The following is a 25440-nucleotide window of genomic DNA, read 5'->3' as shown; positions in this document are numbered from 1 at the left end:
AGGGTCGCGGGGGGTGCTGGAGCCCATCCCAGCCGTCTCCGGGCAGTAGGCGGGGGACACCCTGAATCGGTTGCCAGCCAATCGCAGGGCACACATAGACGAACAACCATCCACGCTCACACTCACACCTAGGGACAATTTAGAGTGTTCAATCAGCCTGCCATGCATATTTTTGGAATGTGGGAGGAAACCGGAGCACCCGGAGAAAACCCACGCAAGCCCGGGGAGAACATGCAAACTCCACACAGGGAGGCCGGAGCTGGAATCGAACCCGGTACTTCTGCACCGTGAAGCTGACGTGCTAACCACTGGACTACCGGGCCGCCCTCAAAGTGAATTAGACCTTTCAAATCAAGTACATTTCGAAAACTGCACTTTTTTTACTCAAATGAGTTGAATCGGTGCTTAAATATTCAAAAATGATGGTACTGTACATCTACGAAAGTACAGAGTGTGAAACCAAAGCAATTGCACAACCGAACCTTGTTGATAACCACACTCGATCGATCAAGTTCCACAAAAAATTCTTAATTAATCACAAATCAATGGAATCGCTGCCGACGCCCCCCCCCCCCCCCCAGCCTAGACCTTCGACTTTCAAGGCTGCGGCACTAGTCGTCAAATGTCCTCCCTCGGGCGAGACAAAGCAACGTGTGTGTTTGTTTACCCTCTTGCGAATCGGAGCGAAATGCACAGATAGATAACACATTTAAATCAGATAAGTCCGAGCCCACGCCGGCGGCCTCGCGTTTCTCAGCGTCTTAAAAATTGGATCGCGGTGTTGACGGAGCGTCTTCAGAGTTTTACCCGTTTGCCATCAAGATTCAGAGCATTTTTCAAGCTTGTTTGACTCGGGGTGGAAATGGTGTAAGTCTCTCTTGCTGTAGCTGGGCAGAAGGGATATACACCTCCCCCTCCCCTCCCAAAAAAAAAAGATCCATTTTGATGTGTTATCCTGGAGGAAATCTCCTCCACCGAAGCTATTGTGTGATCGTGTGCCGCATCCCTCCAGTATGTTTGCAGAACTCTCAAAAATAGAAGCAGTGTCTGTTGGACAGCCGTGTTTTATTTACACCAGGAAAAATGCACTCGGTCCATTTTAGCACACATTTGTGCGGCATTTCTGAGATAGGTAGTGCATAAGAAGCAGAATTTGAGCGTTTCATATCATATTTCTATTGCTGGATTTACACTGCAGGTCTAAAAGTGTATCATTCCGATTAAATACCTTTTTGGGGGCTATTTTTATCCAAGTGATGGAAAACATCAAATAGTCCAAATTGTATGTCAGTATCTCCACAAGCATCAATCCGGAAGTAAACAATCATACATTCTTATTGAACATTACGTACATATGTTCAGTTGGCCTTAAAAGGAATTCAGAGATGTTTAAAAAAATAATAAAAAATTCGGGCATCGTCATCAGAAGCTTCGAGTGCCATCAGCAGATTATGACAGAGATACTGGAAGAGTCACAGAAAGGCATTGAAGTGAATTTTGTAAGATAACAGCCCGTTGCGCAAAAAGTATTGAAACATTTGAACAGTTGGACATTGAAAAGTTGGAAAAAGGTAAAATTAAATTCACTAAAGGTTACAGTGTGTTCTAGTTTCATGTGTTCTTGTAGAAACGATGGTTGTGGTGGTCTCGGGTTCTTCTGAGGGACCTGCGCAGATGAGACTTTGTGAGTGAGAGTATGAGAGCCAAGATGGATGGCTTCACGGCTCACTGCCTTCTTCACTGCTGTCAGTCGAAGTGGATGCTGGGACCGTAGGCAGCGGCGATCTGCCTTGTAAGGGTTCCACGTGGGACGGCATAGGTGGGCAGAGATTGTGACTTGGTGTCAAAACGTTGCCGCTGCCATCAATCTGATTGGTTGGGTTTTTTTTTCCACCACAGAAGCGTGGGAGGTATAACCGTGCCGTATTTGGTTCCCTTTTTGACATGTGTGGGCACATATAACACTCACTAAAATTTAGAGATATTTGGCTTTTGGGTGAAATTTCAGGACGAGCCTAAAATGCATTCAAATCTTTCCAGGTGAACTTCATGTGACCTTCTCCAAGCTTTTAAATGCACATGTCCAATTGTTAAAAGTTTCCGTAATTTTTTGCACATTTTTTTTTGTGTTGTTTTGTTTTGTGTGGTTGGCGCATGTATTGTACATACATGCTCCAAACACACCGTCACTGTCAGATAAAGAGCCATTTTTGATCATGTTTCTATAATTTTGGTTCTGTCATAGTTACCTTATTTCATCTCAATTATCAGCCCTTCCAATCAGGAGAATATTAGTGTTTACCATTTTGTTTGTGCAAGTGTACCAAATGAAGGGTGACGAGTGTTGATGCGTGTAGGTGGGCGGGAGCGAGCATATGTTTTCACCTTCACATACATGCTAGGGTGTGTGGGTCTCAGTCGGAGCAGATGTTTTGAGGTGGCGCGCTCGTGTCCTTCGAACACCGGGGAGCTCAGGAACTGGCAGGAATCAAAGTCACAATACGGTCAGTGCGCACACATACAGTGCTGACCTACATTAACAACCTAAATTCTTATTTTTGTTTCCTGATATGAACTGACTTTGTCACCAGCAGTCAATTCACTTTCATCTTTTCATGCTTCTTATGGCTCTACTTCCAGGACATGTATGGGAATGTTAGACTTTGTTTTTGTTTTTGTCCAATCAGATTTCATCCTTTATGTTGCCATGGCAATCTAATCTTCCCTGATCTTCAGAATCAGTCGTGCTGGCTAGCGTAACTTCAACTATATTAGCAATTATGATGGATTATCTAGCGGCCCGGTGGACCAGTGTCGACCTCACAGTGCAGAGGTACCGGGTTCGATTCCACTCCCTGTGTGGAGTTTACATTTTCTCCCTGTGCCTGCGTGGGTTTTCTCCGGGTACTCCGGTTTCCTCCCACATTCCAAAAACATGCGTGGCAGGCTAATTGAACACTCTAAATTGTCCCTAGTTGTGAGTGTGGGCGTGGATGGTTGTTCGTCTCCGTGTGCCCTGCGATTGGCTGGCAACCGGTTCAGGGTGTCCCCTGCCTACTTCCCGAAGACAGCTGGGATTGGCTCCTGCACCCCCCACATCCCGACAACCCTTGTGAGGATAAAGCGGATCGGAAAATGGATGGATGGATAATTGGTTAGTCACTCCAATCCAAGTTTGACACGCAAAACACGTCTAAAGCAACGTGCACATGCGAATACATTTGGTAAGAAGTGTGATATATTGAATTGACATTTCATCTTTTTTTTTCACGTGATCCATTAAGTCGTGGTTTTAAACTGCTCCACAAAGTCGGAGCACAGTTGCATACCGTTACATCGTTTTGTTTTGTATTGCATAAATGGGTTGGATAATTACGATGTGATGCTATTAAGAGGCAATTAAGCTAGTCCCTAATGAAGGCCCACGTACCAAATGCGCAGTCCGCCACCGTTATCCAGCATGCGCACACACTTTATACACATACTTCACAGCACTGCAGCACCACCGGAATACCGCAAAGTCCACAGGTTGCCAGTTATTTTAAATCCAGCCAATGTGTGCACATGGATTTCTATCAGGACACTTCAGCGCTGAGAAGATATTCTCCCGATCCTACAGCATGGCTTGGACTGATTAATATTTAAAGCCACGCTGCCGCAACATCTTTATGTAAAACATGCTACAGTGGTGCAGCGGGACAAGTCCCACTTAATATTCCACAATCTGCCACCCCGGACAATGCACAGGAAAGATCGACACGAGACAAATGGAATGTTTAGTGTGAGGAATGGTATGAACTGGATACAGATTGCCTGCTGATGATAGCCGTACGCTACAATCTCTACGTACACACTCACAAATGTGACATCGGCTACTTTTGTTCGTTTTAAAAAAGGCAGAGCGGCTGGGTGGTGTGCAGTTTTCTTCCGGGTGTCAAACTGAAGGCCAGCAGGTCCCACACATCATTTTGTGCGGACGCCACAATTTCTCCTGGACTAATGCTAGATATTTTAAAAAAAAGTGTTAAGTGCAGTGTGTTTATCCCCAGTGCAATTTACCGTAATGTGTTTAATGTCTCGAGGTTGCTTATGTTCTCAGCTACCAGCTGTAATTTGCACATCTGCATGTTGCACTTCTTAGCAATACCTAACAGTAATTTGTCAAATTTTTGGTACAGCTCTGGACTGAATATTTATTAGTGATTTTAGGTGTGAGTATGGTGTTTACTTTTTTTTCTGGCTTTTAGCCTTTTAAAATGTCTTATCCTCACCATTGATATTGTCATTGTGCGCCTTGTGCTTTCGGAGCCCCGCCTCAAGACTAATTTCTTCTTTAAAGGACAATAAAGAGATGGAGAGACTGATTCTGATTCCGCACATTCTAGCCACATGTAGACAAACGCAATGCAGCTCAGCCTCTGGCGAGCATGGAACGAATGCAAATGGCCTCTTCTGGGCTCATAAGATGAACCCAAAACAATAGCAAATATCATTATTCAAGGCTTACATTTTTTATTTTCTTTGTGGAGCCGTTTTGCGACTCAATGACGTAATTTGAGGAGCAATTAACTCATTTAGTACCAGCCAATTCTAGATCAAGTCTGAAAAGACGTTTAAAAACGTCTTTGGGAGTGAATGAGTTAACTAACTGTTGGATGTTCGCCTCTTTAACGTGATTCCAACCAGACAGCCGGAACAAGTGCACTAGATCACCCAAGCATTATGGTCACACTGTCCGTATCACTCTTAGGTTAGCTCACCAATTAGCATGGCCTCTTCCTTTGTCACAATGACACTTGTCAGAAATGTAGCTTATTCACTGCCACAGACGTGATGACTCACTTTGCGGAGACTTTGCAACATATTTCACCACAGCAGATGCCAGTTTAAGCTTGTTGCTAGCTAACTGGTGCTATTTAAGTAACACAGAGCTCCAAATAGCCATGGTGGATGACGTGAGCGACATGGGTCAGTTTTTGGATAATCAGTTTTGGGCATGTGCAATTTCGTTGTGGGTGCGCGTGTGTGAGTTTTTTTTAATACAATGACAATAAAACAAAACGAACTAACTAACTATTCAGTGTGGTTTAATGAAGCGCAAAATGCCAGTTAGCTAATCAGCCAACCCAAAGAAGGATAGGTCATATAAAAAAAAGATACATGCGGGCCTCATTTAAAATGTCATTAAGTGTATTCCTGTTTACACAAAAGAGAAGCAGTTGGTTTTGTTTCGTGGCTGAAACAACCACACTTGTCCTTGTCAAGGTTGTTGTTGTTTTACAATCGTGACGCATTGACATTATGTGTCCATCTCGTGTCTTCTGTTCTGGTGACCTTCCTTTCTTTAGCCAAAGACACTCAAGGTAAAAGTGCTGTCTCTATGCATACTCTCCAGTCAGCACTCCTGTCCTTTCTCCCACTCCCTGGATGGCTCGCGTCCATTCCAGGTGCTGTCACTGCCAAATTGGACCCTTACCTGCGCACCTCTGCAGAAGGAATCGCTGCATAGGCTGCAGAAGGGGGGGGGGGGGGGTGGAATCTCAATTCATTGGACTTCTAAAATAGATTGCGGAAGTTCCACTAGGAAAATTACCATGAAATTGTATACAAAGGAAGCTCTGATATTTGTGCTTAACATTCAACCATTTTTTACACTCACGATAGAACATGATAATCACTCAGGATACAATCTAAGACACCAGGCCTCTATGGCCTTCTTCAAATTTGATCAGTCATACTTCCTGTTGTTTGTGGTTATAAATATTGGAAAGGTTTGCCATTTTCATTTACCTGAGCAGATTGGGGAAGTAAAATAATTATTAAAACATCCCACACCAATAATTGATGAGACAATTAGTACAATACATTGATCCCTCGCTATTTCGCGGTTCGTTTATCGCGGATTCGGTTCATCGCGGATTTTTTCAAACATACTCATAAAAAGATAAAATAAATAAATAAACAAATAAATAAAATTTCATATACAGTACATGGAGTACAGTACTGTATATGTTGCTCTATGTGACTCGCTGTTGTTTTGCAGCTTCTCACGGACTTTTTTCAGACTTGAAAAAAAATTATTCTACCTGTATATGTTAATTGGTCACTATTTCTCGGATTTTCATTTATCGCGGGTGGTTTTCGTCCCCATTAACCGCGATAAATGAGGGATTACTGTATCCATCCATTTTCTAATCCGCTTATCTTCACAAGGGCCGCAGTTAAATATTTCATCCGCATCCCGAATCCTGAGCGATTATCCCGTTGTGTGGGTGTGTTAAGAGTGACTTTTGACAATTGTTTTTCCCCTTCTGATCAAAGTCAGCAAAATTACAATTGTCAATATTCCTCCAAATGATTATCCTGAACGATTATCACAAGGCGAGGGGTGGGTTGAGACTGTCCCCCCCCCCCTCACCGATCATGTTTCAAAAATCGAAAATGTTCAGACCAGTACACACTTTAAAAATAATCCCGTAGAATTTCACACATTTTTTTTCCCCTCGCTCCTTTTGATCAACGTCAGCAAGGACCTAATTATCGACTATCACAAAGATTATCGTGAGTCATTATTCTGTAGTGTGAGGTGTTCAGAAGTGATTGTTTTTTGTTTTTTTTGGAGTGGCAGCTTTGTGTTGCATCTCACTAGAATGCTCGAGTGGCACTCAATAACTATTTGTTGCTTTTTCCTTTTTTATCGGAAAGCCATTGGGTTTCTGACTCCAAGTAATGGCACCTTTTGAAACCTGTTGCGAATGTCACATGAGCAACTTGCTGGCAGCAACAGGCGGCTCCGCCCCTTCTAGTCTTTTTCTGACAGGCTATCATTCTCCCAGCCTGATACCTCAACCTCCGCATCCTCTGCACCCCACTTCCTCCTTTCCTCAGGCCTCGTGCCAACAAGATTGCCTGTCGGTACGCTCCTTTCCTCTCCCCTGGCGTCACGTTCGGCCTGTTGGACAGCTGGGAGGTTTTTCCATGTTTAACCTCCTGTTGGGAGCCGTGACCTGTTGATAGCTATTCCAATAGTCGCTGTAATGTTGCAAATCTTGATGGTGAGATGAGTCCGATTTGTCTCTCTTCTGATTTCATTTTCGCTCTCATCCCAGGAGTGTTTAGGGCCTAATTAATCCTGGCTATGTCGCAGTCACGCCGTCAGATGTAGCATCTATTGAATTTGCTCACACACATCTATGTCTTGAATCTACTGAAATGCTACATGACACAAAAAAATGCTTGGTCTGAAAAATATTTAGCCTTAATTTGAGATATTTCATTTTTGTTAGATGTAAATTTTTGTGCGTCGTGTTGTTCGCATGAGTCGAATTAGTCAACAACCACACTCTGTATGTGATGTATTTATTTGCATTTAATCCAGATGTAATTAAGTGCTCGATTGTTTCTGTTTCTGTCAAATGTTCACAGGGTGTTTTCAGATGGGTTTATTCATACTACAGTGGTAACTCTACTTTCAAACGTTTCTTTATATGAATTTTCGAAGTTACGAAACGTCTCCACAGGAAAACTTTGCCTCTTGTTACGAAAGAAATGTCAAGATAGGAAAGGTAAAAACAAAGTATGGCCTGCCACTCGCAGCTCCGAATTTCCTGAACGCAACATATTTATAGCTACTCTACCATTAACTATTACCGAGCATTATCCTGGCATCCTATTGGCTAAGAGAGACCACGACCGTTTGTGTCTATATGTGTAGGTAGATAAATAGATAGATATGTGTCTATGCAGCGTCCTCGTCTTTTGCCCCTCGGGCCAGGACAAGTTCCGATAAGTTTACGTGAATGTGAATCACCCAGAAAGAAAGTGTTCACCGGCGATCGCCTCACTATGCCTTGAACATTTTCAAAGGATTGTTAAAAGCCAACAAAAGCAAACATCCCTGGATCAGTTCTTGACAAAATGGCAGGCAAAAACCACTTGTGAGAGAGAACATGGACTAAGGATGGGGAAAAAAACGATGAGTATGCAGTTACAAGTTAAATGACCATCATTTTTATTCTTTATTCTTTGTTTTTTTACATTACACACAACTCTCATTTATTGTGCAATAATCTAATTGTAACATGTATTTGTGACATATTTTGCTGCATTTTTATGCTTTCTGAAACGTTTATGTCCGAATTTTGGGGGAGCATGGAACGGATTAGGGCATTTACATGGAAAACGCGTCTCTACTTACAAAATCTAGGTAAGAAATTTCTTCCAGAACCAATTAATTTCGTAAGTAGAGGTACGACTATACTACTTTCTGTGTGTTTTTCCACAGGAAAAAAAAAAATCTTGAAGCGAGAGAAATGCTCTTACACAAAAATGTCTTGATTACATTTTAGTCTCTCCAATTATGTTTCTCTCATGTGAGAAACACATTTTAAAGAGCAGTTCTGTCAGGACACACAAGACTTTTGGTCATTAGAATGTCAAATATTTGTCCTTTGCGCCGCCTCCGTCTTCTCACAGCGAATTCATTACTCTGCAGCGCCTCGGGATTTGCTGAATAATGAAGAACTTTAATCTCATCTGTTGTGTGATGCCCGCACATGGCCAGGCTTGAAAACGTGGCCGAGAGAGGCATTTGCCACTCGAACCGCGGCTGTTTCACCAGGGAAAAGTGTTGTTAGGAATGTTCTCTCATAGGGGTGGGAGGGGGTATGTTTAATACTCGCAGTAAAAAGCAACAAGGTAGGGAAGGAGTGCAAAACAGCATCATCTTGAACCAGGGGCATTGATACAATCAGGCCGATATTTAACTTGATTCAGTCCTTCCAATCAGAGTCAGCCACGGCCGGATTTTTGTACGACTGTCAGAATATCCTGAATAATTATCAATGCAGTGTGAAGTGTGTGGAGTGTTTCTTTTCACAAAAAGCTCATTTTCTCTGCTTTTGGGACAGAAGTAGGTGCTATTGTTGAAACCAAACAACGTTCTCCTGCTTGTCGCGGTAGAACAGAAAAACACTACAAACATTTCTGGTGAAAGTAGGTGCAGCGTTTATAGCAGTGGCGGGCCGTGCATTTCAATCTCAGGCCTTCAGTGACGTCACATACATTAACACTATAGGCTCGTCAAGCAGCACTTAATTTCAGGCGCATTTAAAACCATCCAGTATGCATTCACAATTAAGAGCAGGAAACTAAATTTACAGATGGTGTCAAAAATAAAAAGATCATTTCAAAATATGAATTAAAATGCCACCCAAATGACGCTGTGCGATCTTAAACAAGCATGTCCAATAAATTGCGCAATGTCGCAGTTTCATATAAGACACTGACCAAACAATGACAAAACAAACTTTGAAAATAAAATTCATTTACTCACCAATGTAGTGCCTGTTTACTGAGCTGCAGATTGACGCGAGTGTCCCCAAACGTTTTGAAACGCACCGTAGCTTGTCAGTGTCCAGCCGTGCTTTGATGTTTCCTTGCTGCCTTGATAAACAATCCAGTGTGGCTCCAAACACCAAATCGGTCAGTTGCAAGCAAAAAGCATTCCCAGCAGTACAATTTGCAGAGTTTCTCAGAGGCTGTGAGCCACAGGTGCCGTTCATAATTGCTCGTCTGAAAATGACAGACAAACACTTTTCCTTGCTGGGACAGGCTAGCTTGCGCATGAGTTGGGTGACCTCTTTGCACAATATCCAGCTTTTCGTGGAAGGTTCGTCTTGAAAATCGCGTGGAAAGAAGTTCTGCAACCAGATCGTCGTCTCCTTCGGCCATTTTGGGTTAAAATGCAGTGATGGCTCTAGCAGGCGCTCATCCAATCACCGAACGTGCACATCCAGTCTCGACGTGAGCCTTTCTAGCTGGCCCTTGTACGCAGACTCGTGATCTGATTGGCTGACTGTGCCCATTCACTTACAGCTCACAGGGGCCTGCTCTGTTTAAGCTGAAGGCCCAGAGCAAGTTTAATTTACCTGGCAACACAAACTAGCTGAAATATGATTGGTTAAAAAACTCTACCATAATAAATAAGTTATTTATCGAGTGGCTTTCAATGTTATTTAAAATGATATTGAAAGCCACTCGACTAAGAGAGAAATAATATGACGTAAAGAATACAGAGAATAATTTTGTTTACATATTTATGAAAATAAAATAACATAAATTAAAATGTTATTCTCAGAAAAGTAAATTCATTAAATTTACTTTTCTGAGAATGTTTATGCCAGCAGAGAAGGCCTTGCTGGCCCTGACAACGCCACTGGTTTATAGTATAATATTGTGTGGGTACTGACAGATCAGTCGCGGGGCACATTTTTTGTTATCAATTTCCTTGCAGGGCCGTTATGACTGAAACCATATAAAGTAGTGAAGAATATATTTTTTTTGTTTAAGTTACTGTAATGAGGGGTTTGGTAACAAGAAAATGCTTACAGTGCTTTATCAATCTTATTTATTGCAAATGAGAATTTGAAATTTTGGTAGCGATTTTAGCAGGCATCATGAAAGATGCCATCTTTGATTTGCTTTCATGGGCCACATAAAATGATGTGGCGGCTCAGATATGGCCCCCGGGCCTTGTGTTTGACACGTGTGCTCTAAAACATACTGACAGTAAACGGATTAAAAACGATTACTGTAATGTTTATGCTATGTCCTTGTGTGTGATTGTACTAAATCAAAGTACACATACACAGTACTGCTAATCCATCTGGATTTGAGCATTTTTCCCACCTTCTGATCAATGCCATCTGAGATTCGGCTCTTGATCCTCACAATCAGGAGAAACAGTCAAAAATTAATAATTTGCTTTGAGGCCTTCTCAGTAATCACAAAAGTAATCGTAAAACTAATAACAACATACGTTAGGTAGGACACTCCAAAACACAATAAAGCCAGCAATGAAACCGCAAATAACTTGAATGACTGGAATGATTCGATCCCTGGTGGATATCCATTCTGTATTATTCAGTTACTTGTTGAGTTGGACGCGATTCACACGGCCACAATAATCCCTGCCCTCCCCTCCCTTACCACTGCAAACTACAACTCTCTCCCTTCAGCGCAGTCATAAAAGCGTCCAACGGCAACCAGATGGGAGGCGCGGCAGCCGAACTGGTGTCCTGGGTTCAGTGTGGGAGTTAAACTGACTAATTCTGCTTCTGAAGTTGCTCTCGTGGGAGGTGGACCAGTTAGAGATGGCAACTCTGCTAACCCACCTGCTGATCTTGTAAGGGCGCCGCTAGCCAGATGGCCAGGTAGCGCTCTTCCTGTCTCTCACACCAGGGAGGCCAATAGAGAACAACTAACATGCCCCAATTAAACACTTTATGGGCCTAAATGTGTGAGTGCAAGCTGTCTAGCGTGACTGAGTCATTATCACGTTGGATCAAGTCACTGCTCTCAATTCCAGGGCACACATAGCAAACTATCTATTGGACGATGTAGAGACTTCAATGAGTCTACAGGCTGGTACACACAAAAGTGATTTGGGCTTTTTTTGTTATGAATTAGGGGTTAGGCTCAGCAACATGTGGCATTTTTTTCTAAAAGGTCATAGCTTTAAATTACAACACATGGTCAAATCCAATGACGATTTGACCATGTGTTGTAAGGAGCACGCTTTTTTGGGTCATATTAAAAACAAACAAAAAGATTAACTACCTCAAAAACTTGATGTGCTCGAAATAGTCAACATGGACATTAAGTTTTGGGACACAGAAAACCATCTCAGATTCAAATGTTGATCAGTGTGATTGAATATCATCCGCTGTAATCCTGCTTTAATCCTGCTTTTTACGCCTACATAAAGCGACATCTGCCAGTTACTTTTATGATACATCTTTGGGCCTGATTGTTGATGTATATTTTGAGATGTGTGTTTTTTTTTTTCTCCAAGATGGCACCCGAGTAGGCACCCTTAGGCAAGTGCTCTTCAAGAGCCTTGCTTTTTTGTTCTTTTTTGCTGTTTTTGTCTTTTGTTTTGTCACGTTGTGTGTTGTTTCATCGTGTGGACCTGATATGGACTGTTTTCAGCGCTTTTTGGCCACGACATTCGTCAAAGTAGCAGTATCTGTGCTTGGTGGTTGCGCCTTCTCGGCAGCACGCCTGTACCAGCGCAGATTTTGATTTGGAGGAATGTCGGCGCCATTGACTGTCGGTGCTGGACAGACCTGGGGCGCTTGTGTTTTTTGCGGCAGTAATGGGCAGCATTTTTCACAACCCCGATTTGTTCAGTGGCTATGTCAGCGCTGTTGGACAGTTGGCGTTGGTGCAGCTGGATGGATGGCCGCTGAAGTTGAGGATGAGGAGAGAGGAGCGTTGGCGAAGAGCGCCGATGCGTATTTGGAACCGTGAGTCGCCGCTTGGAATTGAAGTGGATTTTCATGGGACAGGAGAAGTGAACCAATCTCTTTTTTCGTCAATGGATGCTACAGCTTCTTGTTGACTTTGAAACTTAGCTTGTAGCCGACGTGTGCTCATTTTGAGCTTGACGTCTCTGATCCACTGGTTAAAGGACACTTTGATTCTCTCCTCTTTCATCTCAAACTGCTTCAAACAACAAAGCGTGTGACGGAAAAGTGGTTAGGACTGCGCGACTGTCCGTGTTTCATGTTATGTGTTGTGTTTATTATTTTACTTTATGTTAGCTGTTTTGTAAAGCGCTTTGTTACAGCTGCCGCTGTTGTGAAAGCGCTATATAAATCAGCATGTATTGTATTGTATTGTGTTAATTTGGGGGAAAAAAACGGTATTTGTCTACTGTAAACTCATAGAGAAATAGGAACACTATTTTAATACTTTTGTGTTATGTATTGCTTTTGCTCTATCTCAATGCGTTGAAAGTTGTTTGCATTATTCTAAAAGTGTGTCTAATGACCTTAAAACGATATAAAAACAATTCTTAGAGAGCATTTAAATTATTTCTAGATTTCATTGAGTGGTCTGAAACATAACCCCCGCCATACTGGGGGGATGGGGGGGGGGTGTAATTACTGTACTTGTATCTTTTTCAGAAAGTATTTGCTGCTTTTACTCGTACTTGAGCCTTTTAGCTACTCGACCCTCATCTGCTTGCAGCCCTGAACGGGATGAGCAAAAGAAACTAAGTGACCGATTGAAGGACTTCTCAATATCACATAAATGCTTTTACAAGACAAGTACAGAATGCAAAGCAGTGGAAAACAAGACCTTGCAACAGTGTGGGCGGGATACGATAAAATGCAAAGCAGTGAAACAAGCTCATAAAATACACAGCCGCCATTAACTGGCCGGACAGACCCCAATTAAATCTTTCTTGATCATTTTGGCTCAAGGACAACTTCTCCCGTTAATCGCCTCTATCATCTCTCATCGTTGCAATTTCTTGTTAACTCTGCCCTGATGAACAGAACACAGACGCACGCACAATCTCATACATCAATTGTGCTTAGAGTACAATTGATACAATTTTTCTTGTCATGTTTTATTGATCTGACCGGCGTTCACTCAATGTGACACCAATCAGATTTCTTTTTTTTACACTCATACCTTGTTCCAAACAGCGATCCAGCCATTTTCAAGAGGCTTAATTGCTGAGCTGGAGTTGATCTCAAGTGATTTGGGGAGAGAAGCAAACCCTGGACTGGTCGCTTGCCAACAAAGGGCACATGTCGACGAACAACTGATCACATTCACAACTACTGTATAGAAAATTTTGAATCCTCAATGACTCTAACATGCATTTGAACCCAGAACTGCGAGGCAGAAATGGGAATCGATGTCTTGCAAAAAAAAAAAAAAAAAGGCCTTCGTTTGGCACCAGACAGAATGTTGTTCGTGAATGGGATTGCAGCGTTACTTGGAATCACTTGCATCACGCAGTCGCCCGATAACATAACATGTCCACTGTAGTAACCACTGTCCCTGAAAGGGTTAAAAAAAATAAGTATGTCTTCTCCGTATGGATCGAAACAACAGTCTTGACAAATGAAACGCACACTGCGTTCTTTGCCCATCCGTTAAGAATAAATGTGTGCAAGGAGCTGCTCTGTTTTTTCTATCTGCACCCCTGCACCCCCCCCCCCCCCCCCTGTTCATACAAGCAGAAACAAGCAAGTCTAGAAGAGTCGTGATGCCCATTTCAATGAAAGGAGGGGGGCGGAGGAGTTGGGAAAATGGAGGCGTGCAAAACAGTGAGGGAAGAATGATGCACAAGTTGCAGTTGTGGAGAAATGTGAAAGGCTCACAGGGAGATTGAGGATGCACAATGATTGCCAAAAGGCATTTTTATGACTGGGATTATGTCAAACTGGAAATATTTATGTTGGATCACAACTCCAGCAGCCATTTGATGCCTGCTATGCAAGATGGGAATTATGGGCTGTATTGGGCCAAGTTAGCATGTGACAAAAAAAAAAAAAAGTCAACCCTAACATTTTATGCTCTTTTGAGGGGGAAAGAAATTGTTCTCAAAGGTCGGCAACCTAAAATGTCCTTTTGGAAGAAAAAAAACGTCTTGACCCACAAAAAATTAAAAGCCCTATACAGAATAAGCCTTACAACGAAGGCAGCTCATGCTGTATGTATCCATATTAGCCTACTATCAAAATGACTAAGTTGGCTCCAAATACACAATGAGCCTTCATGATTATTTTTTTTCCCTGCAGTGCACACTGTAGAGCAGAGGTGCCCGACCTTTTTGACCGAAGATCTACTTTTTGATCAACCAGTTACCGCACACACGCACGCCAGAATGAGCAACAGTCATAACGGCCGCCAAGACGATCGAGGCATGGGACACACTTTTGCAGCATGTTAATCATAGCTCACATGTAGAGTATTGAAATGCTTCTCTTGGCTCTCCACATTACCATTCTTTTCGGTACCCTCTGTGAATTGTATATGAAACGCAGTTTTTTTTTTTTTAAACAGCCACCTACCTAGCATCCCGTCTTGCTAATAGGAACATGTGCCGCAGGCTATGACACAAATCCTCATTGGTAGAAATGTTGACATTGAATATTTATTCTACACATTTTTACAGCATTGAAAAACATTCGTCTTCCTGCAGAAACCATATTAAGACAATATTTCCCTCCCATCTTTTTCCATTTTCAAACATTTGAAAAAGCTCCAGTGAGCCACTAGGGCGGCGCTAAAGAGCTGCAAGTTTCCAACCCCCATGCTAGGCTATACAATAGCCATGTGATAAGTCAAGGGCAGTGTGCCAAGAACGCTTCGCCATCCACCTGCTCCAAACAAAATTTTACTACATTTCAGTGTGCACATAAAAGTGGTTCCATTCGTGCCTTTGCACAGCACGTCAAGACAGTGACCTCCACATTAGCAATGTGACAAAGCATGCTGCAACAGAGCGCTTTATAACAAGCCTTTATTAAAAGTCATGATCGGTTTTGGGTAGGTGGTCATTTCCATTTTTTCAGAGGCCCAGGAGAGCGGCCCCTCATTGGGGCCATGATCACCTGGCTGCTAGAAACCACATCATGGCTTGGAGACCTGTGGGCTGCACTCACCGGTTTACCTGAAATGTTTGAAAGTAAACAAATGCCAAGATTAACCATTGGAGCAGAGACATCTTTCAAAATTGGAAGCGATTACTCACGAGGTTTGTGAAGGCACGATTGGTCACAGGAGTTTGTGCTGCTGGGATGGCACACTGCCGTGTTGCAGTGGATGAAAATCTGAAAAGTCACATTGTATAGACAGTCAAGCAGCAAAATATATATATATATATAAATAATAAATAGCCATTTCATAGACTTCTGATAGGATAGTCCAATTAACGTGGAGTCAATTTTGGGGCTGCTGGCTTGCCCATTTCATCTGAAACTACTGTGCTGGAGGGAAATACCTAACAGAATTGCATCTTGAGCAATGTCTCCTACCTAAAGACTAGGCGAAGGAGGGTAACATGAATACTGACAATCGGGTCAGATTCAAGCATTTGCCAGCAAGAGGCCTGATTATCAGATGCCCAAAAGATGATCCAAGGCAGGGGTCACCAACCTGGTGCCCTTGGGTCACCAATAGCCCGCCAGTGCTAGGATTGTGATTTGCTAGTAAAAATTATAATTAAAAAAAAAAGGCAGTATTGTGAGATATCTTTAAGATGACCAGAGCCTGAAAAGTTAAATAAATCATCAAGTATTAAAAATGACACATTCTAATATTAAATGCATTTTTTTTTTACAGATGTTATTTGACTTTTATAGTTTGGTAGCCCTTCACACAATTAGATCAGAAAGTAGCTCCCACTCCAAAAGGTTGGTCACCCCTGATCTAAGGCACGAGTCCCTCATGTACCAGATTAGCTTAATATAAATTTATATGAAGCTACTGACTAAACTTTGCTCACATTTATGATTAAAGTCAGCAAATTACTGATGAAACTTCTAAAAAGATCATAATGTGGTTGATTTAAATCAACCTCTGCTGCCTGGGAAAAACAGTCTGAACCAAATGTAAATGTCCTTCAGTATTGCTCGAGCAAATTGTAGAAAGATCTACAGACTGCAATATGAATTGGATGTTGACCAGAAAAAAAAAGATCAAAATTAGCAATGGCCTGATTATCGGATGTTACCCCAACTTAGTTGATTTTTTTTTGGCAGGCACATTGGAGCAAACTTTGGTCAACACATTTCACAAGTCACAATGGTAAGAAGCATTTGCCACCATGATCTGGTTACAATTTGCCTTTGGCTAACTAGTGCTTTACTATGTAGTCAAGTGTTTTGATGAGGTTTGGGCAGTACCCTGTCCCTCTGGGGACTGAAGTAGTTTGGCTCCACAAAGGCGAACATCTTGAAGATGAAACGCTTGTAGTGTGTTGGGTACTGTATTGTGGAGGACTCCTGCACGGGCACCACAATGGTCTGGTAGCGATCGTCACTGAAGGGACATCTGCAAACAACAAGAATGAGTCTTCAAGGTGAGAAGCGAAATTTGGTGGTAGGGGGAAATGGTCTTCAAAAAAAAAAAGTTTGCTTTTACCCATCAACCAGAAGATCCCACTGAGGGACGTCGTTAGGATTGGGAGTGGTGGTGGCCCAGCAGTGCTCCAAATTCAAAACGATGTTGGGATCAGACCTGTCAAGGATGCGGACCTCAACATACACCGGTTGCTTCAGAATTTTGGTGACTGGGTAGTCTGCTGGAGTGTAGAAGGAGTTGTACGCCGCCTCTTCTGCAGGGAGAGAGTCACTTAGGGGCTTGCAAAGTGCCGCGTTGCAAGACTGGGCATGGCGATACGCACCTTCAACGCAACCCTTTGAGAAACACTCGCCATTGCCCAGTCTGAGCTCCACCCTGAGGGGTCCGCCGGCAGCCACTGGCATAGGTGAAGGAAGGTCGTTGACCTCCATGACCAACGCTTCCACACCCGTGCTTGAATACCTACACTGGAACAGCAACCTGGGGGGGGGGGGGGGGGGGCACACCAGTGACTGTTACTGTATGGTAATAAGTCTGCTGACGCTTGCTTGACTTAACTAGAGAACTACAACACCATTTTATATTTCAAAACCGGTTGATGTAGAATTTCAGATTGAGCATTTTACCTTTTGATCAAGGAGACTGTCAGAACACTTATGGGCCAGCTGGCATTGAACTTATTCAGCATTTCTGATCAACACTTTTTCCTGTATGCGGTCCAACTACAAATTCTGGTTTGTGATGACTCTGTACCGACACCATTGTCTTTTTCTCAAGGTGGCAAGATCCCAATTTAAAAATGTACGCAAATGCTCAAATATTTAGTCCAAAAAATAGCATTATTTTACCCTGTGCCCAAATGGCCCGACCACAATTTCAAAATTGTCTCTAGTTTTCCGAGCACAATTTGATTAATTTTTAAGTCAAACTTAAAAGCTTGCAGAATTCCGCATTTACCATGCATTATAATTCAAGATCCTTTATTTGTACCACACTGGGGAAATTTACAGTCTACAGCAGCAAATTTAGGGGATAGAAAGAATTTATCGCCATGATATCTCATTAAAAAAATAAATAGTTTCTAAGACAAACTCTCGAAATACATTATAGAAATCCAATACGCTTGGGGGATGGGACAAACAAGAAAAAGTTAAAGCATTTGACCCATGTTATTTAGATGGATCCGTTTTGAACAGATCAATCCATTAGATAGCAAAATATATATTTGAATCTGTATCACTAATGTTTGTATGGTGGTGAGCTCACTCAAAATGACTGTCCCTGGTGATGGTACCGCGGGGTCCAATTCCCACTTCATACGATGACGACATGTGGTTTTCGTATACCACAAAGCCGTCTTCCTCCTGCAATTGTGATATAAAAAAAAAAAAAGCTATCAGACATGCTTGCAAATTTCCTTGAAAGCCGTTCGAATAGCGTGTAGTTTCAGTCAACAAAGCTATGCTTTGACAGTTTTTCAAATGGCACCCACCCACCTTGACCGTCGTGCCACACAGGGTCATGGAGAACTGGAAGATGGCAAACGCCGGGGTGGTGTCGACCGCACTGCAAGTGGGATCGTTCATTTCCAACAGGCTGACCGACGTCACATCCACCGTGGGCAACGTGGCGTCACGAGCCACCACCACGACAAATTGGCCATCTCTTGTACACTGCACAATCACTGACAAGATTAAAAAAAAAAAAAGTTAAGTTTAATGGTGCAACTGCCCAATACTTAAACTTAATCAGTTTATATTAAGAAAAAAAATGTTTGGAGATAGTCCTTCATTCAGGTTATGCAATTAAAAGCTTGAATCGACAAAATTTGTTACAGTACATAATGGGTAAGCGTGTAAATCGGCTGTTTGTAAAGTATGGCACGAATCTGTGGTTCAGTTTTCCTGGCGCAACCGTTAATTGCAAATTTAAGTGCGTAGTCATTTCTCTGTTGCATTCACCTTGTTTGAATACATTTTTTAATCATAAAAAGAAATCTTCAAGTGCGGTCAATGCCAAACATTTTTAAGATTTTACATCTTGCAAGAGACTCCCGTATGCCAATACTGACAACATTGAACATATTTGCAAATTCAGAATTTCTCCGATTCAACTTGCGGCAGGGAGGAAAAAAAAAAAAAAAAGCCCCAGAATACAAATCAGAATTAGGCATCCGTGATTCTGCTGAACTGATTAAGTCACTTTTTTGTGGACCTACCACTGGATAGTTTTGCTTGTTTGGTTCCACCAACTATCATGATGGCTGAACTATTGCCGCTTCAAAATATTCATCCTTACTATGCATTTTAAATCATTGAGTGGTCATTCCGTTTCTTATTTTTCGCAAGCATGTTGAATGACATTCCAGTTCAACACCAACTTTAAATAAATAAAATACATTAGATGTCTATCGAGCAATTTTTTCTTTTCAAAATAAGATAAAATTAGGGCCAGATGGCTAGAAATTGTTTCATCAGTATAAAAGTCATAACTTAAGAAGCGCAAGAAATACTGCGTTTCAAGAGACCCACCAGATAAAGCTCGTCTCATGCGATACCCTTAACCTTTAAAATTTAAAAATCGTACACAGAGCAACAGACCGTCGAATTACCTGCTTTGCCATAGTAGCACTGCTGTCCATTGTGACAACAGTTGATGACTTCACATTGCTCTCTGGTGATGTCAGGGCTGCCACACTGGATCATCTCGTCGTGCTCCACATTGCATTTGTCATCACGAGGGACCACCGCCTGCTTCTGCGGCACCAATGCAGGTGGCATGATGATGTTGTTGCTGTTCCAAGCCCCCAGCCAGTGCTGGGCTGCAGCGTCACCGGTCAAAAGTCCCACAATCACCAGCAAAACACCAACCAGACTCCTGGAATGCTCCATGACGGTGCTCAAGAGTGCAGGGACAACACATCCAACGTCATAAGCAGGTTTTATACTTGATGGATGGCAGCAGAGTCGGCTGAGGGTTCCGCCTCTTGTTTTCAGGTGTTAATTGAATGCCAGCCTTGTGGAGGTAATCAGCTGGGAGCCGACAGCTGGAATCCATCGGTTGGGGGGGGGGCAGTTTGCGAGTGCTGCGTTCAAAACAAGTGGATTATTTTTTTAATGATCTTAAGATGACAGACGTTGGGGGGGGGGGGGGGGTTGTGTTTGAGTGCAGTGACTATTTGTCATCTCCTTTTGTTGTTGTTGTTGTTGGTGTCCTTCCTTTAAAAGCTTTTGCCAGTCATGCATTGATGCCATCATAAAATTTGAACCTTTTAAAAAATTTATCTAATTTTACATGTTCTTATCAGTCAGTCCAAGATTGTCCTCAGTGATTATCCTGAAGTACGGTGGTGTGTTCGGAGTGCTTTTTCAGTAGTTTTGTGTCGTCGTCGAATGGTCATTTTTATGCAAGAGAACCCTTTCCACTTAAAAAAAGAAATAAAAATACAGGCTGTGGTTATTTTGTTGTTTGCTTCAAACCCTTTATTGTTGGTTTTGGATAGTTGATCTTTTATACCAGCATTGAAAAATGAAGAGAAAGCCATCCATCCATCCATCCATCCATTTTCCGAACCGCTTAATCCTCAACAGGGTCGCAGGGGTGCTGGAGCCTATCCCAGCCGTCTTCGGGCAGTAGGCGGGGGACACCCTGAATCAGTTGCCAGCCAATCGCAGGGCACACAGAGACGAACAACCATCCACGCTCACATTCACACCTAGGGACAACTTGGAGTCAGCCTGCCATGTATGTTTTTGGAATGTGGGATGAAACCAGAGCTGGAATCGAACCCGGTACCTCTGCACTGTGAAGCCGACGTGCTAACCACTGGACTACCGGGCCGCACTGAAGAGAACGCATTTTGTCCATATTTAAAATCGCATTTTAGCAAAAGTGTGTGGTCCAACGTGGCCTCCCAGTAGCACTTATGAAAAATTGTGGCTCCCTTTAGCATTTAGGTAAGTAAGCATTCAAGATAATCGGGCCTCCTTATTTTGACCCCAATACCTCCTTGGTCAAAGTTACCAATTGGTGGACTGCCAAATGTCTTTTTTATATGATATTGAGTGAGTATCCTGCAATGTGGGGTGTGTTAAAAAAAATTCTTCATGATTTGCAGACAAAATGTTAAGGGTTAAATATTGAAAATGTTATACCTGTTCAATTCGTACATTTGCAAAAACTTTGGTGTGTGGTCAATACTAAGTTCGAAAGCATGTAGAATCACATTCATTTTTTTTTTAAATGTATAAACTTTTTGGATTATTAATTCAATTGGTTGTGATATGGACGGGAGTAAATAAATATTCAGGGGAAATGACTATTACATATGTTGGCCAGGTGTTTCCCCGTGTGTTAATATATGTGTAAAACCTTTGTGACACATCCAGATGTATGGGCGATACACTCAGGAGCTGGGTGTCTACGCCAAGGCGGAAGCGGCCCGCCTACGGGAAGGCGGCGTGCGGAACGGCGGAGGTCTGCGGCGGAACACGAGCGTCCGAAGTCGTACCGCAGATCTGCAGGAGTACCAGAGGGACCCGTGTGCAAAGTGCCAGTGTGAGTGCTTTTCCGTTTTGTTCTTTTGACCTTTCCTTTCACTGTCGTTCTTTACAAGGCCAAGGCCAATGTATGCCATTTACACCATTCAGAGTCTTATTGTATTTGCTGTAGTTACTTTCCGTAGTCATTTTTCCCTAAATTGGGTCAATTGAAATGACATGGCTATCAATTTCAACACATGGTAAAATCCATATCGCGCAAATTGTATAAATCCAACTTAAAAATAAAAAAAAATCCTGAAGTGATAGAAAAAAAGTAAAGATGTGAAATCAGCATAAAAAATACACTTCCCGAGACAAAAAGCCACCTCTGAATAAAATTTACTAATGATCAGTGTCATTGCAATTTTATTTGAATAAGTAATTGCTTGAATATTTACAGTCAAATTCATTATGAATAACAGAGTAGAAATGGGAATTATTTTGTAAATCATGTATTTTACTAAATTGCTGAATTCAATATAATTAAATTAATTATAAAAACAGACATTTTAGAAATTATAATAGATAATAGTATTAAAATAGATGATTTCTCAGAGTCAGTTAAAATCGTTTCATGTGATTCATTGGATGTAAAATATCATGAGCAATTCTGCTATGTGTGCTAATTTATCCAGCTTCGGCGCTAGCTAGCCACCTGTCTGTCTGTCTGTTGTCTGTGTGTCTTGTCTATCTCTCCATCGATCCACTCCACCTTTTTGAAGTGCACCATTCAATCACGGCAATAACGATGTGTTTCCCCTCACACATATTCGTCAATTTGCCCTTGTGCCCAGTGATCTGATTAAAGCTGATGGATAGACCGTGACACAATTGAAAGCGCCTTTAAAGTCAGGCTCGTTCAATTTTTATTGGGGGAGTTTAAAACCTTCGCAAAATGGCCAACCGCTGATTTGTGTTCTGGCCACTTGTTTGCTTGGAGATGAAGAGGCTTTTTGTTTTGTTTTGTTTTTGACCAGTCATTCCCTTATCTGGCACACTTATCTGGTGTGCTCCAGAAGTCATCCAGGTTCACCTATTTGGTTGGAAAAAATAACTTACAATGTACTACACATCATTTATCTTTGTTCAATTCTACATGCCGGTGACGCGGCGACAGGCAGAGCAATTCCAAATTCTTCCACTAGATAGCAGAAGGTACAATGAAGCTTTGTTTAAATTCATAGAACAGATTAATAGTTTGGTGTTCAACACAACAAGCCCGAATTTCACTACGAAACACGTTTGTGAATCAATTGAGACGAGGCCATCATTATTATTTATTCCTTGCAAAAAATAACCAATGAGCATTTTAATAAGCTGTTTGGTAGGTAAGAGCTGGGTAAATTCCACAGTGGGCGTTGTAGTGATTCCTTCTCGAGTGTGTGTGTGTGTGCTGTAATGTGTGTCTGTGGGGGTTGAACTACATTTGTGTGTTTTTGATGATGAGTAACCAGAGCTGTAGCTTTTTGGACAACAGCAGCCTACGCATGCAGCAAAGGGCGAGGGTTTTTTTTTTCTTTTTCTTTTTATTATTATTATTTTTTTGTGGCACAAAGCTTAGAACAAGTCCCAAATCCTTTTGTGTGTTTTTGCGTTTTTAAACTTGAAGCATTCAGGCTTTCTGAGACTTCTCGAACTGTTGTCAGTGTCTCTTCTTTACATTCTGTGGTGTAGCTTGATTCATTTGAGTAATCGTTGTTCATGCTGTAACTTTAGGTATGTCATATTTTTGTGAATTTTTCTCCTGACATTAGCTCGAGAATACCAATAACGGTGGGCGTTCATTTTTATTTTTATTTTCCTGGATTATGGATCTGGCAAATGTGTCAGTAGCACATGTGCACCTTCTCAGGGGACTTGCACATCTTACCAGTGCTCTGGATAAGTGATGCAGATTCCAGCCTTTGGCCTTGTCCGCAGACAAGAGAGATTAAATGAGCCCAACGATGCTTCTTTTAGCTGACCCAGCTCTCACTTACGTATTGTAATGTAACGGCAGAATGAAAAAAAACCTTTACCTAGCTTTGTTACGTCTGTCAATTTTAAAAATATTCACCAATTGACTTCTTCTTCTTCTACTATCTGCGATCTGGGAAATTCACGATTAAAATATACAGAGGTGAATTTTGACGTTTCCTCGCTTTTAACACAAAACACCTCTCGTGTTCCGTCAATTTGAGATGAATATGACAAGGACTTTTTGCATGTTTCATTATTTCCCCGAGTGGCTTTGCAAAAGCAAACGCCGTCTCATTAACAGTGAGTGTACAAAAGCCTCTCTACAAACATTCCACTTAATGAGGTTATTTACTAAGCCTCACCACTGATTGCCTTTTGGATGTGGAAGCTGTTTTTTTTCTTGCTTCTACAAATGATTATTCTCCCGATTTGAATGGAATTGCCACACCAAGGACGGCAGATAAATTCCCAGAGGGAAATAAAAGTATGTTGTACTTCGGGGGACTATACCGTCGACAGATTAAGATACTGCGTTTGTACTCTTAGAGAAGAGTATGAACATTTTTGGATAATGATGATAGTGGCTTTCATTACACAAATTTTGGCCACCAAACCGTATTGCCTAGGCCCTAAATCAAAGCGATATGTTATATTTTGAAGACAGAAAAAAAATTACAATTGGCAACCTCATGTATTTTTTGTTATATTAGAGACCAGCGAACAAAATGAAATGCAAAATCCCCACATTTTCTCTGATACACGCCACTACGTGGATCTTGTGTATTTGTCACAAGAACCTAAGTTCAGAAACTGATGCCAGAATAAAGCGGCAAAATCATAAAATAGGGCAAAATGGTTGCAAGCTGTGATCACAGAGAACCATTGACTCACAGAGATGCTTCATGCAGTATTAAAGAAACGGCGGCGCTCAAAGTTTTTTTTTTAAGTATGTATGGAATGCAGCACATTCAAGACCAAGAAGGTTCTGTGGCTGTGTGAGGTCCCCACATTTAATCATTACGATATGAACAAACTGCACTTTAGTGAAGTCTAGAAATATTTTTGGTATTTAAAAAAATAAAAAAACAGTTGCAGTTTATGTTCAGTGAAAGATTTGTTTTTGTTTTTGAATTTAAAAAATGTTTTTGTGAAGTAAAAAAACAAAAAACAAACAAACAAAAACATGTATTTTTAATTATGAATGAAAAATGTATTTCCTATTAAGTGCTGGCAAAACTGGTTGTCAATTTTATGTTAAGCGGGATGGTTGGCATCTATTGAATGTAACTAATAAAGTAACTGTACTCTTTAAAGTAACTTGTAAACCATAATTTGGGTACTTTTAAAATCAAGTAATCGGTGATTTGCTTAATCTACTCTTAAAGTCAAAACGGAGTGACTTTTTTCAAGGTAACAGAGGCAACACTGGCTCCAGATTGTACTTGAGGGCAGAGAAAAAGTCCTTTTGTAGTCCTGATTTTTGTGTTTTCTCACTAGCGGCCTTTATTTTCCTTTCCGTCCGCTTTCAAGCATGCGCATCCAGCTGTCAGAAGTTCTTGATCTCGCGAGTGGGTGAGGATTGGATCTTCCTCATCCTGCTGGGGCTGCTCATGGCGCTGGTCAGCTGGGTCATGGACTACGCCATTGCGTTCTGCCAAGAAGGTAAGAAAGAAGCACGAAGCAGACCCAAAACTTTAGAGGTTGAGCTGCGCTGTGCTTGTTCACAGACTACGCATGGAGCTAGAGCAAGGGCGTCCAGCCCCCGGTCCGCGAGGGCCCCTATCCAGCTTGTTTTAAACATCTCCCTCCCCCAACACACGATTCAAATCATTATTATCATCATCGGGCTTCTGCAAAGCTTGCTGATGAGCTGATCATTTTAATCAGATGTGATGGAGGAGGGAGCCTACCTCATCTGAAACAGATGAGGTAGGGGCCCTCGAGGGTCGAGGTTAGACACCCCTGAGCTAGAGCGTGATGCCGTTACGCTTCCTTTTTATTTTCCTGTAATTTCTGCACGGAGCGTGTCATATCTCTGCGCAGAGGCGGA

General features: G+C 41.9%; 2 protein-coding genes across 7 annotated transcripts in view; one reads left to right on the top strand and one right to left on the bottom strand.

Annotated features, from left to right (window-relative positions):
- clcn2a (chloride channel, voltage-sensitive 2a) overlaps nt 1-25440 on the top strand; it is a 55012-nt gene that overhangs the window by 10152 nt on the left and 19420 nt on the right. For 5 of the 6 annotated variants that reach the window (XM_052088074.1, XM_052088072.1, XM_052088073.1 and 2 more), the window contains exons 2-3: nt 21279-21447; nt 24921-25052. In XM_052088074.1, coding sequence (XP_051944034.1) covers nt 21279-21447; nt 24921-25052 — 301 coding nt within the window. Of the gene's footprint in view, nt 1-21278; nt 21448-24914; nt 25053-25440 lie in introns of those variants that run through there. The other variant, XM_052088075.1, reaches the window with a different exon arrangement.
- On the bottom strand, nt 15312-19848 carry LOC127616476 (zona pellucida sperm-binding protein 4-like). The gene is made up of 8 exons (XM_052088082.1): nt 19502-19848; nt 18387-18574; nt 18157-18254; nt 17213-17370; nt 16951-17143; nt 16713-16860; nt 15560-15638; nt 15312-15478 (listed from the first exon to the last, which is right to left on the bottom strand). The coding sequence occupies exons 1-8, from the start codon at nt 19779-19781 to the stop codon at nt 15363-15365; spliced, it is 1260 nt and encodes a 419-aa protein (XP_051944042.1). The 5' UTR covers nt 19782-19848; the 3' UTR covers nt 15312-15362.

This window comes from Hippocampus zosterae, chromosome 15, assembly GCF_025434085.1.
Source record: "Hippocampus zosterae strain Florida chromosome 15, ASM2543408v3, whole genome shotgun sequence".
Classification (NCBI taxonomy): Eukaryota; Metazoa; Chordata; class Actinopteri; order Syngnathiformes; family Syngnathidae; genus Hippocampus; species Hippocampus zosterae.
This window is presented reverse-complemented; position numbering and strand designations above follow the sequence as displayed.